Raw genomic sequence first — 15,945 nt, 5'->3', positions numbered from 1 at the left:
AGCTCTACCGCTCTCCTGTACCAAAGAGAAGTCCACAGCTTCCGCAGAGCTCCTGGTTTCCACCTGGGCCTCCGCTCACCCCCGACGGGTGGTTCGAAGAGGATCCATCCCCTTCTTCAGGTAGTAGCCTGGCCGTGTAGGCGCTCCTCTTCAGCCCTGCACTCCCCAATAGCCGCTTAACGAAGACCTGTCACAGCCGCTACAGCTGCAACTGACGATACTGGCAACACTCTGTACTCGCAAAGATGATAGCGAAGCCGCTGAAGGGGTTTTTACTAAAACTACCTCGCTGCACGGCCGCCATACACCGCGCTGCTCAGCTGAGTGATCTGGCACATCCAGCAGCTAGGAGGCGGTCAAATACCGCCGCATACGCAGCATGCGTTGGCTTTTTAGCTTTTGAACGTTAGTTTTAAAATTTGTCTTTCTCGGTTTCTCTGAAGACTAATTCCTCATCGCTTCCCTTCACATCAGCAATTGCACCAGCAAAAGGGAATATCGACAGGATATCGAGGAGAGGCGGAGGTAAGCGTCCTCCAGGAGCGGAGTCAATCCACCATCGTCCTTTTCCACTAGAGAGCTGCCTTTTCTAGCAGGCTTTGCCTGTGTTAGTAACGGGACCCCTGCTAAATTATTATCTTTAAAAAGCAATTGAAATTGTGTTAGTGCTTATCCTGGCTTTGTTTTCAGCTGTATTGGCTTCTGTTGAAGCACCTCAATCTTTCTTGCAACTTCAGAAATAAGACTGTCTCCTTCTTGAGAAGCAGCTCTGTTAAGTCTATCATAAAGTGCAAGAAATAAAGAAACTTCTCTGATTTCATGTCATGAAGCAATCCTTTGCCTTTGTTTGAATATTCATCACTATAAGGTGCTCAAGATGAAGTACTGTAGATTCCCAGTTTGTCTTAAGCGCTGTTACTGCCCTGTGCTGACTTGCTACGCATCTGATTTGCTGCAAGCCACCAAAATGGCTGCTCTTCCAGATTATCAGCTATCTCTTTAAGTTCCCTTCTCCGCATAGGTGAATAACAATATAGTTTGAAACCTCCTTTGAGCACCTCTTCAAATTTGTAGCTGAATGAAACTATTGACTAACAATAGTCAAAAATGAACATAGAGATACAGGAATAGTATCTAGTGTAGTACAATTCAGGCAGATAAAATAATGAAACAGAATAAATCATCGTAACCTCCAAGCAACACGTCTATGCGAGTAGACCTCCTCGGTGCTTCACTTGTCACAGAGGATTCAGAAGTATTACCAGAAGGCACATTAATTGGCCCAGAAGGCATAGCCACATCACTCCTTGTGTAATTAGAATTAGGGGCAGCAGAATGAATTTTCAAACTTTCCCAGCATTCCACCAAAGCCCACCACGTACCATAATAGCACCACTACAAACTTTCTCGACACACATGGGATCACTAAAAGACATGCCTCTCTTTTTGACAAAATTAGTGATTCTGATACAAACCATGTCCACATGATGCAAATCGACTTTCTTTGCTGACTTCTTTTGATTATACCTGTCGGACATCTTCCTCTGAGCAGCTTCAACTCTGGATTCCAAAGCAACATGATCCACCCAGCACAAAACTTTGTCACAAACAGTTCTTATAAGCCAAGCTGGGTATAAAGCAGAAGTGGGTACTCTACCTTTAAGTGATACAAAGGGTGCAACCTTGGTGAGAGAATGTGGCGTTGTGCGGTAAAACCACACCATGGATCTGACTGCACCCTCCACATCATAATCATTATGTTTTGCCCACTTTATACATTCCACCACAACCCTGTTGTGGTGGAATCCTCTCAACCAGACCGTTGGTTTGAGGATGTCCAACAGAGTTTCTTAAATGTTTTACACCGGATTCATTCAAAAACACACTCATTTCCTGATTCACAAACTGCACACCATTATCAGAAACAAGCGCTTCTGGAAATCCTTCCCTCATAAAGGTCTCTTTAAGGAAAAGAATCGCATTGCTTGCTGTGGGAGAACCACAAAACATGACTTCAGTCCACTTGCTGTGAAAATCCATCAATACAAACGCAAAACGTACGTTTTAGGGAAGCAAATTGAATGGACCGATCAGATCAATCCCCACCTTAAGCCATGGCTTTACTGGAAAAGAGATGGGCTGTAAAGGAGGTGTGACATCTTTCAAACCTTTTTCAGGCCCACAACAGACAGCACATTCCTTGACTCTTAACTCTATGTCCTTGTCCATAGAAGGCCACCAATAGTGCAGTCTGACATGCCTTTTTGTCATAGTTGCCCCTTGATGTCCATCTTGTGCACAATCAACCAACTTGATGCGCACGTTAAGAGGAGGAATACACCTACCATCTCTCATAATGACACCATCTTCGATGCATAGTTCCTCAGCAACTTTCCAAAAAGGTTGAATTTCAGGAGGCACACATCTCTCTCTATGCCAACCTTTCACAATATATTCTTTTACGCTTCCAAGAATGGAATCTTCACTCAATGCCTCTTTCCATTCAATCTCACTGCAAGCCTTATTTTCAACTGCATCAACAAAAGCAATTAAACAGTCATCCTTGTCCTCATCCACATCCAGTACATCATCTTCTCCTCAAGGAAGCCTTGACAGCATATCAGGTCTGATATTTTCCTTTCCTGGGATGTGCTTTACCACAAAATCATACTGTAATAGTTTGGTAGTCAGTCATGCAATACGAAGCATGGCATATTTAAGACATTCACCCCCCAGAATGTATACAAGGGGTTTATGATCAGTTTGGATGACAAATTTCCTACCCCAAATGTAAGTTCTGAAATTATCACATGCCCAATAACACTCCAAAAGCTCCTTTTCAATCTCAGAGAGTTAAGCTCTGTATCTCTTAGTACTATGGAAGCATAACTGATGGTAACTTCACTCACACCTGAAGATTGAGTAATCACTGCCCCAAAACCATAATTACTGGCATCGATTGTTATGGTGCAAGGAACAACCGGGTCATAAGCATAAAGCGTTTTTGCATTGACAATTTCTGACTTGACCAACAGTTTCCTGACAGTTAACATCCCACACAAAAGTGACGTTCGTCCTTAACATATTACAAATGACCTTCATTTTAGTGGCATAATCAGGTATAAAACGTGCATAGAACTCACACAACCCCAAAAAGGAGCAAACTCATCCTTGTTTTTTGGACATGGGCAATCGACAACTGCTTTTACCAGACCTGGACTGGGGCTAGCACCTTTAGCCGAAACAAGATGTCCCGGAAATTCTATTTCTCTCTTCCAGAACTCACATTTATTTATTTTTTAACGACAATCCCTTTTTTCTCAAAATTACCAAGCAGAGTCCTCAAAATCTTATGTTCTTCAAAATGTTTAGAAAAAATGAGCACATCATCTTGAAAGATTTATCTTGGAGCACAGTCTGCATTACGCGTTGGAACATGGAAGCCGCAAAGGTGAGACCAAAAGGCCTCCTACAGAACTGAAATGAACGGGAGTTAAAAGCTGAATAGTGGCGAGACTCATCATCCAACAAAACCTGATGGTACGCAGAGGCCAAATCAATCTTTGAAAATCATTCTGCTTCCCTCAATTCTTCTAACAGGTCACCAATTTTTGGAAGGGGATAGGAATCAACCCAAATTTCTTTATTAAGACTTCTCGGGTCGATGCACAAACGTATTTCACCATTCCGTTTGCGTGCGACAGCCAATGGACTTAACCACAAACTGGATTCAACAGGCTCAACATTCCTACAATTCTGCAATCTATCTAATTCCGTCTTGAGATCTCCCCTAAGGCTAAATGGATCAAACCTGACCGTATGTTTCACAGGTAATATTATTATTATTATTATTATTGCATTTATTGAGCGCACAGCTACCCGGAGGTTTCCCGGCGCTTACCTTGGGAACCCGTCCTGGCTTTTTTCCCTGTGAGATAGCCCCTACAGGGCATCCCCAGGGTGAAAGCCAGGCATCCCGCCGCAGGGGGGCCGTTGTGGAGATTGAGCAAGCTTAATGCCCAGAGTTGCAGAGTGAGAACCCATGATTAGAGCAGGCACCGAAGCGAGAATTATCGAGTCCGTGGACATTTGAGCTCAAGACCCTGCCGCGTCGGGAACTGAACCCTGGTCCCGGGTCTGACCTCAGCTTCCGGGTCTGCCTGCTCTACACCGTGAGCCACACTTCTGCCTCTTTCTTCACTTTGATCTTGTGCTTAAATCCCACAATTTTTCTAAGAGAGTCTGAAAACACTTTGGGAAACTCTTGTTCTAAGCAGAGAGAATTAGAATTATCTTTGACAACCAAAACTTGTTCACTGGTTCCAGGTCTCAATACGATTTCGAAAAGCCCTTGATGGTACCAACCAAGGATGTTTAAACCATGAACCGCCACATACATCTTACTCTATCCCTCGTAAGAGACGGGTGCTCTATCTGGAGGAAAGAGAGATCTGTCCCCTTAAGATTCCTTGAACAAATCATATGTAATCATTGTATGCGGGCACCAGAGTCCACCAATAACTTTAAGCAAACATCACCCACCAACACATCTACATAGGGATCTACACAATCAGACGGATCACCAGAGACTATACTTTCATCTGTGACCGCTACAATCCTCTCTTATAAATCCTGAACTAGGTCACTTTCATATAATGGTTCATCCTGAACTATATAGTTGACTTTCTCAGTTTTACTGATACTGGATTGACACACTTTTGCCAGATGTCCTATTCTCCAACACTTATGACACTTGGCATTTTTACCCGGACAAAATCTGTTGTCTTTTCCCCCTAATAGTACATAATATATCTGTGTCACCAGTGCTATAGTATTGTGACTCGTGATCCTTGATATGGCCTTCAAGCTTTTTCAAAGTGAGCTAATCGATCTCAGTACCCCTGCCTGCCTCGAGATACATTTCCCCCTGATAACCACCTTGAATGCTTCCCATAGCACAGCTTGTGCCTGTACTAAACCTGTGTTTGTGGAGAAATATTCTGAAATGCCCCCTCATATCTCTTCCCTGAATGGCGCGTCTAGCAGGGCATTTGGCGGTAGTCTCCAGCAGACCGTCCTAGACTGGTTCGCCGGCACAAACATTTTTAACAGAACGGGTGCATGATCTGACAGTGTTCTGGGCAGATATTGTGTCGAGTCGGTCCAAGCTACTATGTCAGGTATCACTAAATAGAAGTCAAGCCTGGAACATGCATTATGCTGAGTGGTGATGCAGGTGCCCTCATGTAGTGTTGGGTGTCTTTGGCGCCAAATGTCGACAAGCACTTCCTCTGCAATTATCTTATTAATATCGATTTTCGATCGCAGGTGAAGTTTCCGGGACCACCCATTCCTGTCCTTGACATCGTCGATCGAGGCATTAAAGTCGCCTCCCCATATAATCAAGTCATATCCTGTTGTTTTTATCTTAGCCCAAACATTCCTAAAGAAATCAGGCTTGTCAACATTAGGGTCATACACAATTGGCCAGCGTGATGCCCATCGTCCCCAATGTCCCCCCAAGGTTCACATAACGGCCTTCTGGAACTATTTGTGAAGACGTTAATTTCCAGTGCAGTCCACTCTTTACCAGACTAGATACCCCTCTAGAGTAATTCTAGTAAATGGCTGAGTATACAGCTCCCTGGCGTCAATTTTGTAGTTTAGTATGAGACAAGCTATTTAAATGGGTTTCCTGAAGGAAACAGGTATCTATGTTGTGCCTAGCCAGGTATGTGTGCACCAAACATGTTTTGCAGAAATTATTTAACCTCCTAATGTGTCACGTGAGAAAATTATACTCTATCTATTGAGCAAGACTGCGTGTCTCTTATGCGTGGACCCGTGGTGGCAAATACGCTGCTTCCTAAGGTTTGAGGTGTGTACATAGTACTGAGACCAATCTGACTGTATCTGTGGTGAAGCAATTAGAGAGGGTGGCCTGCTGTTACTCTGCAAAATATCAGTTGATAGAATTCTATCCCGTAGTGCTGTCCTTGTGAACTGTAAAACATCCCCACCCACACCAACCCCCCAATTAGGTTGAGTGAAAATCCCACCCCATTGCAACAAAATTTGCAACATGTGCCAAGGGACTGGTATCGGAACATCTCACCGGGGGCATGGTTTACCGGCCTACTCCACCATCATACATTAGGTGCCCACCAAGTCTTTAAAGAGCTCCACAGGCGCCCGGGACAGGCATTGTTTATAGCAATGGCTAGCCAGCTATATCCGCACTATCTATAATCTATACATTGGGGTCGGGCTACCTTGCAGATAAATACAACAATACCTGACATTTATATGTCCATATATCAATCATTATCGCTCAATCTTGCTTCTTGTAAGTTCCTGGTGGGCGATTTGGCTGGTTTCTTTAAGCTGCAAACATGTTTGGCAAATTTTAAAGCTGACTTGGCGTCTGTGAAATGATGAGCGGAACCCTCGTAATTGACTTTTAATTTCGGCGGGTACAGCATTACGTACAGGAGTTCCGCTTGTATTAACATCTTTTTCACTTGCAGGAATTCACGCCTGGTTGCCCGGATCGAGAGGGTGAAGTCCGGAAAGATGGAAATGTTATTACCTTTGAGGTTTATGCTTCCCTTTTCCCTAGCCAACCTGAGGATGGTATCACGGTCCCAGTAGTTCAATATCCGTGCTAGGATTGGACTGGGTGTGGAGCCTACAGGAGGTCTAGGCCCCAATGCACTGTGAGTCCGTGCCACAATGAAGAGGGTGGAGAGATTCGGATCGAACAGTTCATGCATCAGTGCCTCAATAAATGGTTTCAGTTTTAGGGCTCGCCTGAGCCAGCGCATGCGCTGCTCTGGCGAGACATTTAGTAACTGGCTTCTCAAAGTGCTATCTACAGGCTTTTGTCAGCCATCAGTTTGCTGTTACGCGCACAAGCGCAGCTGCCATTTGCCTCTCGCCAGCCTGCTTTCACTTTTGCCGTTGTGTGCACGTGCACCATCACTTTCAGGGCCGTGCCAACAGTTGTTTACAGAGAGCCCTCGCTCTCCACCTCCCTGGCTTTCTCTTCCATCTCCGCCCCCACCCTCTTCCGACTCGATACCCCAGCAGCCCCATCTTTGTTTCTCCCATTCAGCGCCGCTTTATTTGCCATTGTGTGCTGGCGCCATATGCTTCCAATAGATTTAGAACTAGATTTGCTCAAGCGTTTAGTGGAATTGAGCAACTGCCTTCAAGCCTTCATTTATAGATTGAGCCTGGGCAGCGCATGCGCTGCTCTGCAAGGCATGCTGCATTGAAGTATGCACTTGAAGCCACACTTACTCTCCCCCCTATATTTGTCATTGGCTGTGTCACTGTCCTTCGTACATGCCGGCTTCTGATAAATAAATAGGCTTGTAAGCCCCTCGTTAGTACCGCCTTGTCTTTATTTGAACTTCCCATGAGGACCGTCCCTTTTAATTTGGTTGTCACACGGTACGTGTTATTTAGTCTGTAAGAACTATTTTCTTTAATGAGTTTCACTTGCTGCAGGCACGACATGCGTTCCTGCAACATCCAGCCGCTATGTGCACTCTCACGTTAGCTTTTTCCAAAAAAAAGCATTTGTTTTTTTCAACTTGACAAGCAAATGCTTTTTTTGGTAAAAGCGCCCCACACAGCGCTTTCACTTTAATACCGGCAGTGGACCTTTCTTTAAACACGGCTCGTCTAAAGAAAGGGGCGTGGCGTCTATTAACTTGAAAGCCCAACATGGGGCGCTTGAAAACAAACATTTGTAATGCAATAGGTCTCACATTTTAGAAACTTTGACCTATTGGTATTGTAAATGACAAGGCCTTTAATTATTGAGGTGTTTTTTAAACACACAAATCTCGCAATTGCGAGACCTATTGCATTGCAAATGCTTGTTGTTTTGACATGGCTGCGCAACGTCCTGATACTATTTATTTCTGCTAAAAGCATTGGGAAGACTTGTTGGCTTTGCCAATGCTTATTCAGTTTACTGGCTATTTAATTTTCATTAATGTAGTACTCGTTAGACTGTTCAAACAATGTTATGCGACAAGCACACCAATTTTATCACCTTAATCAGAATTTTATCAAAATGTAATATATGGTGCTAACCCATATCTTGACTAGCCCCTAGTCAAGTTGATCCAAATTATAGAAAGTTCACAGAAACCTGTGGTATGGGGAGCACTGTTCACACATTCACAATTACGTGTTAAAATGTTTTCCTTTTTTCTGTTTCCTATGTATATATCTTTCATCAATTTAAAGCATTGTACTCAAAAGCAATTAATATACATATAGTATTCACAAGCTGTATTGACAGTCATACAGATCGGACTGAGAACATGAGAAAAACAACAACAAAACGAATCCTTTTCAAACAATGCTTTGTGTTACATTTCTTCAAAGTGGTTTTATTCTTCTTTTTCATCAATGAAAATTAGGATTTCTCAAACATCTTATGAAGCCATGTCCCAATGCATTTCGGTATGCACCTTCTTCAGGGGAATGTGCTACAAATAACATAAAGAACTATCACATATATATCAAAAGAAAACTGTTTACAATATAATATGACACTTAGTTTACATGAACAGAAACCATGAGATCTTAATAAAACGTGCCTACGTTCCTTGTGCAAAAATGACCATGCTCAACAAAGTTCACATGCCACCTGTTAATCAAAAACACGGTGTGCAACCAATACTGTCATCACCTCCTGTTCACTACATGCTAATGTGAACCAACGTGCGTGATAAAAAACCAGGTGTGCTCCCTTGTACTCCACAAATTCAAGAAGTGCCTCATGCACTCTTACCTTCATTAACAGCTGCACGAAATGAAATGCCAAACTCTCCTTGTTCTAAAAAATAACAGCACCACAGAGAACCTCTTTATACTGTCCCCAATCCAAAGCTTGAAATTAGCCTAATTCAAAACAACCAATACTCACACGGTCCTATATAGACCCCACGTTATAATGCTTGCCAATATATTCCAATAAACTTGCGTTTTTCCTCTGAAAGGTAAAAACAGGAAAACTCCTTAGTGTTACATTCTATTTTGCAAGGGTGTTGCTGCAGAGAACCTGCCAGATATATCTCACCTCTTGCGTGAAGTTTCCTTCGTGATTCTGGGGCTCTTCCGTGTCACTCTCCCTGCTCGGACAAGCTGTGTTGAAAACGCCGATCCATGGCGTCTAACGTCATAACGTGTTAAACATAAAAAACGGACTGCGCACTATCTCATCCCCATCCAAAATGGCGGTTGCGTTTTTTTCTCGGCATAACTAAAACAGGAGCCTCTCTTACATAAATATACCAACTGGTGCTTAATCTGCCTAAAAAACGTGACAAACATAAAAGGTGCCTCTTATACCCTTAATCCAGTATTATTGGTGAGATTTATTGAGCATAGGTAACTCATGATTTTTATGAACAGGTACGTAAAAAAATATACATAAAAGATTGCAAAATTACAAATAACAGCACTCACATCGCAATACTCAATTTACAAAAAGTGAACCATTTCAATCTTATCATTTAGTCCAAAGGGGGTCAGCGTCCTAAGGGACTTGATCCAATATGTCTCTCTTTGCGCCAGCAACTTCAACGTGTCAACATGTGTATTTACCACCAACCTCTCTAATACAGTGTATTTCAATTGCGGTATCGTGTGTCCCCTCTCATGCCAGTGCGCTGCAAGACATGATTTCATGTTTTTTGTGCGTATCATACTCTTATGCTCGGTCATCCGAACCTTCACCTTCCTTGTAGTGCGTCCAACATAAACAAGTCCACATGGACACTTAATTGCATATATTAGACCACTTGAATTGCAATCTGATGTGTGTCTCAAGGTTATCTTTTTACCTGTATGCGGGTGCGCAAAAGTGTTTCCTACCAATACATTGCCACAATGACCACAATTTTGGCACTTCATCATGCCTTTTTGACCTAGATCCGTTTGTTTCACCTTGCCTTTTTTCAGAATTTCTTTTATATTCCTTGATCTGGAATGAGCGAACAGGGGTTTATCTGGAAATGTCTGTCTGAAATCAGGTTCTTGCTCAATGATTTCCCATCTCCTCATGATGCATTTCTTTATCGCCTCTGAGGCTGTGGAGAATTTTAACACATAAACTTCTCTCCTGTTTTTGCTTCTTGCTCTTTTCTCTAGCATAGTGGATCTCGGCATGGATTTAACTTTGTTTTCAGCTTGGTCAAGAACTATGTCCGGGTACCCCCTTGCTGCATACTCTGTGCGCATTCTCTTAATTGTTTCTATCCTTGATTCTCATCTGAGCAAATTCTTCTTGCCCTAATGAATTGCGACAATGGAAGGTGTCTCTTTAGAGATTGTGAGTGAAAACTCTCAAAATGTAGGGCATTATTCCTGTCTGTAGTCTTCTTGAATACACTTGTTTCGAGTATGTTCCCTTTTCTTGTGATCATAATGTCAAGATAGTTAATCTGTTCTTTATTGATGGTATGTGTGAATTTGATGCAGGCATGGCAATTATTAAGCACTTGGAGTTGTGTTTTTAAGTCATCTTCCGAACCTTTCCACACTATCAGTATGTCATCGATATACCTAAGGTATAGTGCCAGATGCTCTCTCCATTTCTCTTGTTTTAATATATGCTCGTCTTCAAACTTGGACATGAACATATTAGCGTAGGTGGGCGCCCCAGTAAACCCCATGGAGGTCCCTGTCTTTTGTAGAAAAAAAGTGTCCTGCCACTGAAAATATCCATGGTATAAACAGAATTGCAACAATTCGAGAAGAAAAATATTTTGGCCTTCCTCATATTCATGTTGCAAAAGCATCCACTCTGCTGCCTCTATGCCTTCTGTATGCGGAATTGAGGTGTACAGGGCTGAAACGTCAACCGTGCACAGCCAAACCTCCTCATTATCAGAAATGGGCACGGTCTTCAATTTACGCAAACAATCGGTGGTATCTTGCACAAAAGTTGGCCATTGCTGCACCAAAGGTTGCATGAAATGATCTAGATATTTTCCTAGCGGTTCATGCAATGACCCACATCCCGGTTGCACACCGTGTTTTTGATTAACAGGTGGCATGTGAACTTTGTTGAGCATGGTCATTTTTGCACAAGGAACGTAGGCACGTTTTATTAAGATCCCATGGTTTCTGTTCATGTAAACTAAGTGTCATATTATATTGTAAACAGTTTTCTTTTGATATATATGTGATAGTTCTTTATGTTATTTGTAGCACATTCCCCTGAAGAAGGTGCATACCGAAATGCATTGGGACATGGCTTCATAAGATGTTTGAGAAATCCTAATTTTCATTGATGAAAAAGAAGAATAAAACCACTTTGAAGAAATGTAACACAAAGCATTGTTTGAAAAGGATTTGTTTTGTTGTTGTTTTTCTCATGTTCTCAGTCCGATCTGTATGACTGTCAATACAGCTTGTGAATACTATATGTATATTAATTGCTTTTGAGTACAATGCTTTAAATTGATGAAAGATATATACATAGGAAACAGAAAAAAGGAAATTTTTTTAACAAGTACTCGTTAGACTGACCATTTTATTTTTGAGCCGTATAGTTTTGCTGTTTTTATTTCCCATTATTAAATATTAAAAGAATGTCCAATTTTTGCATAAACTTTAACTTGAACCAGTAATTTGATAATAATGATCATTTCTTAAATAAGGTTCTTGCGTTGCATCTCTCCTATACAGGTGGACGCCCGAAACATCGACGGCAGCACCCCGCTCTGTGATGCCTGTGCCTCTGGCAGTCTGGAATGTGTGCAGCTCCTTCTAGCTCATGGAGCCAGAGTGAACCCTCCTCTCTTCACAGCCTCCCCACTCCATGAAGCCTGCATGAGCGGTGAGCCTTCCATACTTCATGTCTAAATGTAGGACTAGAGCTCACGCATTGCATCGTGTTCTAAGGAGGTGGTTCTTATACAGCAGGGCAAAGGACAAATGCTGATCTGCACAACCTCGGTTATATCAGAAATCAAAAGCCAAGTGTAACACGAAAATGTGTCAAAATAATGCGCAAATAGCCACTCTGGTGAAAACAAAAGATGTCAATACACAAGAGACAATAACACACCAAAACGCACACAAGTATTACACAAAATATGTTAATACATTTTTCTGAATAGACTATACATCTAAAAAAGTGTACTATTTTATTTGTGAGGTGTGACCAAACATATTGAGAAACTAGCATTATTTAGGAAAGATGTTGTTTTTTTATAAATATGAAGCTTTTTTATTTTGTAATAACCAAATCCTAATACCTCTTCTAACGCTTTTGTGGAATGAAGTAAGTCTGCCGTACTAGCAGACTTTCTACTTTTGTAAATGCGCCGCATGATTATTGAATTACTCTGTAAATCAGCATTGGGTTTCTACATTTGGGGAATGCATAATATTTAGTACAACTGAGGGCAATTTAAATGTATGCAATACTTTGTAAATCTGGTCCAATATTCTTTACTAAAGTAAATGTGCGCACTTAACAATGGATTACAGGTAAAGTTTGGAGGGTTTTATCATGCTGGGATCTTGGTACGTATTGTGTCTGGGAAAGGCAAATTACTGCAGGTAGTCCTTCTTGGACCACGGTGGAGAGAAAAATGCCTGTTGCTGACAAATACTTACTTCTACCCACAAATGTTTTACTTTAGAATATTCCCAGGTGCTGATCAGGAGCTGGCTCCTAATTTTTCGGGTAATTCGCTTTTTCTCTTCAAATTTCTATACAGTGCGCAAGGGAACATTCCCTCTTCTCAAACTACAGGGTTTAAGTCTCATAGGGACTATTGCAAGCTAATATCTATGACAGAACCTCTCGAGGTGTGTCTCTGGTGTTTGGGGTCAGACCACAACTGCATGTCCTTTTGAGAAGTGTGCTGTTATGCACCCGAAGACCATCCAGGACGGTGAAGCCAAGCTGTACGTCAGCACTGTAGGAAGTTGGTTAGGGCTGCTCGAAGTCAAGGACCCATGCTTGTACCCGATCTTGGGGCCTGTCTCAACAGGTCATCATTGCAGTCCTATCTTCGGGTAAGCCAAATCCAAAAAGAACCGTAAGAAGTCAGTGTGCCATGTCCTAGTGTTCTCACTCTCCACTTGAGAAGTCACGAGGACATCAAGGTGCCCCACGTTCTTGCTCTTGGTCCTCTACCGAAGAGCAGCTTCTTCAGCAGATTCTGATGCACCCAGAATTCCTGTGTCCACCAACGATGCTACAATAGATTGAGGCATTTAACCACGCCTTTCTCCTCCTCTTTTGCACCCAACCAGCTTCCTCCGGCACTCCACTGGGACCCATGGATCCAAGAGTCCTTCAGTTGGGTTACTGCTGGAGAATCCGCCATCTGCACAATCTGTGCTCCTGAGCCCTCTATGGGTTCAGCTCCGACTCTAGAGGAACTCCATGCCCGGCACCATGATCCATGCCGCTTGCTACCGTGTTAACGTCAGCGTCCGTGCTGGAGGAGGACATCGATCCTATTGTCCGACCTCAACCTGAATCTGTCTCGACCTTGGCAGAAACTACATTCTGGTTCAAATGCTACAAATCTGGCCCCAGTCCATTTTGGCTCTAATAAGGCCGTGCCTTTGTCCAGGAGCCGTCTGTAGTCTGCCAACAGTTGGTCGGATGAGACTGACGAGAGCCAGCCAGCCAGCTTTTGGTGATGATGGTGATGCTAGTAATGAAGGGGATGGTGGTAATGAGTTTCCCCCCAATATGATGATGACAATTTTTCTCTGGACCTCTGTTTTCTCTCCCTGGCCCTTCCACGGAAGTCTGCTTCATTCACTACACCATTAGATGAACTTCAGAAGTTTTGTATCTGGAGCTGCCTACTTTTGAGGTAAAAACCAACATCTTTGCTTGAAGTGTCACACCCAGGGCAATCCTTATCTTAACCCTTACTGCCATCCAGCAAGGTCCTGACCAATTCCCTTATGGGCACTTAGGCAAAATCCTGCTCTTACGCACCTGTAAAGAGGTAAGTGGCACATTGTCACCAACCCGCTGTCAGTGACCCTGTCTTCCTAATGTTGCATCCTACTCTGGAGAGTCTGGTAGTAGTGGCCTCCACTAAAAGTGTTAACCCCAATTCTTTTCCTACCATCCCCCTGTACAGAGGGTTGAAAAGAATAGAGGCATTTGGTAATGGGATCTTTTCTTCCAGTTGCCTCACCCTCATGTCATTCAACTCCAGCTGTTTTCTGGGAATTTACTCCCATGCCTTATGGGACTCAGTTGCTGAGATCTTACATACAGTCCCAGAGAAAGTTTACCTCAAATTGGCACATCTGGTTAGGCACGGACACAACTAACTGTTTAGGCAGAGTGGTTGGCACCATGCTTGAATGAGATCTACAGGGTTCTTGGTTATGTTCAGGCGTCACTGATTGGTATGCATTTTAACAGAACTTGCCTCTTTGGATAGAAGGCCGACTATGCCCTCAAGCGCTTCAAAGGGAGTAGAGCTACTGCATGCTCCCTTTGTCTTTGCCCAAATGCAAGACAGTATCCCCAGCAATGTCGCCCTTTTTGAGGCATCACTATGGGTATCGCTTTCAGACAGTGTCAAGTCCCACCACCCCATCAACAGGCACCCCAGTCCTTTCGAAATCAGAGTAGGGGGTCTGGCAGAGAGTGGCCAGACACTCGGGACAGCAAACTTCCCATAAGCCTCCATGCCACTTTATATTGCACCTAGCAGCAAAGAACTGCCCTGTGGGAAGCAGAATCGGTTATTTTCTCCATGGTTCGCAAGCCATAACAGCCAACAGTTGGGTCCTGCAGATAGTCCAATGTGGCTACGTTCAGCCATTCCTTTCTATCCCGCTGCTTCTGCCACCCACTTCAGAGTGGCTTCGGAGGGGCGTTTGTCCATTTTTGCTTCAAGAAATTCACTTTCTTTTGAGAAAGGAGCCATGGAGAGGGTTGTGCAACTCAGTGTTGTTGCAGTTATTTCCTAGTGCTGAAAAAAACAGGTGCCTTCACCCTATTTTAGATCTCTATAGACCTCTCCATTTCTTCCTGCAGAAGGACAAATTCAAGAAACTAACTCTGGAACTAGGCTCCTTCTGCCCTGGATCAAGGAGACTGAATGGCAGCATTGGACCTGCAGGACACCTATTTCATATATTCCTTAACTGCAGGCACACAGCTGCTATCTGTGGTTCAAAGTGGGCATTAGTATTTTCAGTTTGTTGTGCTCTCTTTCAGTCTCACCATTACCTCTTAGGTGGTCACAAAGTTGATGTCAGTGGTCACAGCCCACCATCGGATGTCTTCCTCTACCTTGACAATTGGCTGTTGAAGGCAGGCTTGCCACAGTCAGTCATTGACCACCTTCAAATGATGGAAAATCTCCTTACTTCACTGGGGTTCAAAATCGGTGTGCCGATGTTGCACACGATTCCTTCGCAGAGGCTCCCGTTCCTCGGAGCAATCCTGGATAAGGTGAATTTTCAGGCCATTCTCACTGGATCAACAAGTTCAGGACATTCGGTCTGTGATCCCAATGTTTCAGCCCTGGTCCTAAGTTTCAGTGAGGGTGTCTCTGAGGTCTTTTGCATCCTGCTCATCGGCAATGCTGCATGGCACATGTGGGCATCCAGGTCTTGGAGGAGACTGCACAAGATCTGCAGTGGTGGCTGTTAGATCACAATTGAAACAGTGGTAGACCCCTCTCCCTGCCCTATCCGTAGCTAATGTTGGTCCCTGTTGGGTTGGGGCAGTCATATAGGCGAAGTGGGTGGGGATCACGGACTCTGGTCTCTGGTGGTGACTCGCCTTCACATGACTGAAGCTGCGGGTCATCCACTTGATGTTGAAAGCCTTCTTGGCAATCATCAAGGGAAGGCTGGTTCAGGTTCTCATGGACAGCACCACTGCCATGTGGTATTAGAGCTAGATGTATGAGGTAT

At 43.4% G+C, this 15,945-nt stretch overlaps 1 protein-coding gene across 1 annotated transcript in view; it reads left to right on the top strand.

Moving 5' to 3' along the window:
- ASB13 (ankyrin repeat and SOCS box containing 13) overlaps window positions 1-15,945 on the top strand; it is a 187,442-nt gene that overhangs the window by 77,494 nt on the left and 94,003 nt on the right. Inside the window, exon 3 of the mRNA XM_086918935.1 lies at window positions 11,716-11,866. Coding sequence (XP_086775061.1) covers window positions 11,716-11,866 — 151 coding nt within the window. The remainder of the gene's footprint in view (window positions 1-11,715; window positions 11,867-15,945) is intronic.

This window comes from Lissotriton vulgaris, chromosome 1_1, assembly GCF_964263255.1.
Source record: "Lissotriton vulgaris chromosome 1_1, aLisVul1.2, whole genome shotgun sequence".
NCBI classification, from domain to species: domain Eukaryota; kingdom Metazoa; phylum Chordata; class Amphibia; order Caudata; family Salamandridae; genus Lissotriton; species Lissotriton vulgaris.
Note: the sequence above shows the minus strand (reverse complement) of the source record. Positions and strands in the feature narration are given on the sequence as shown.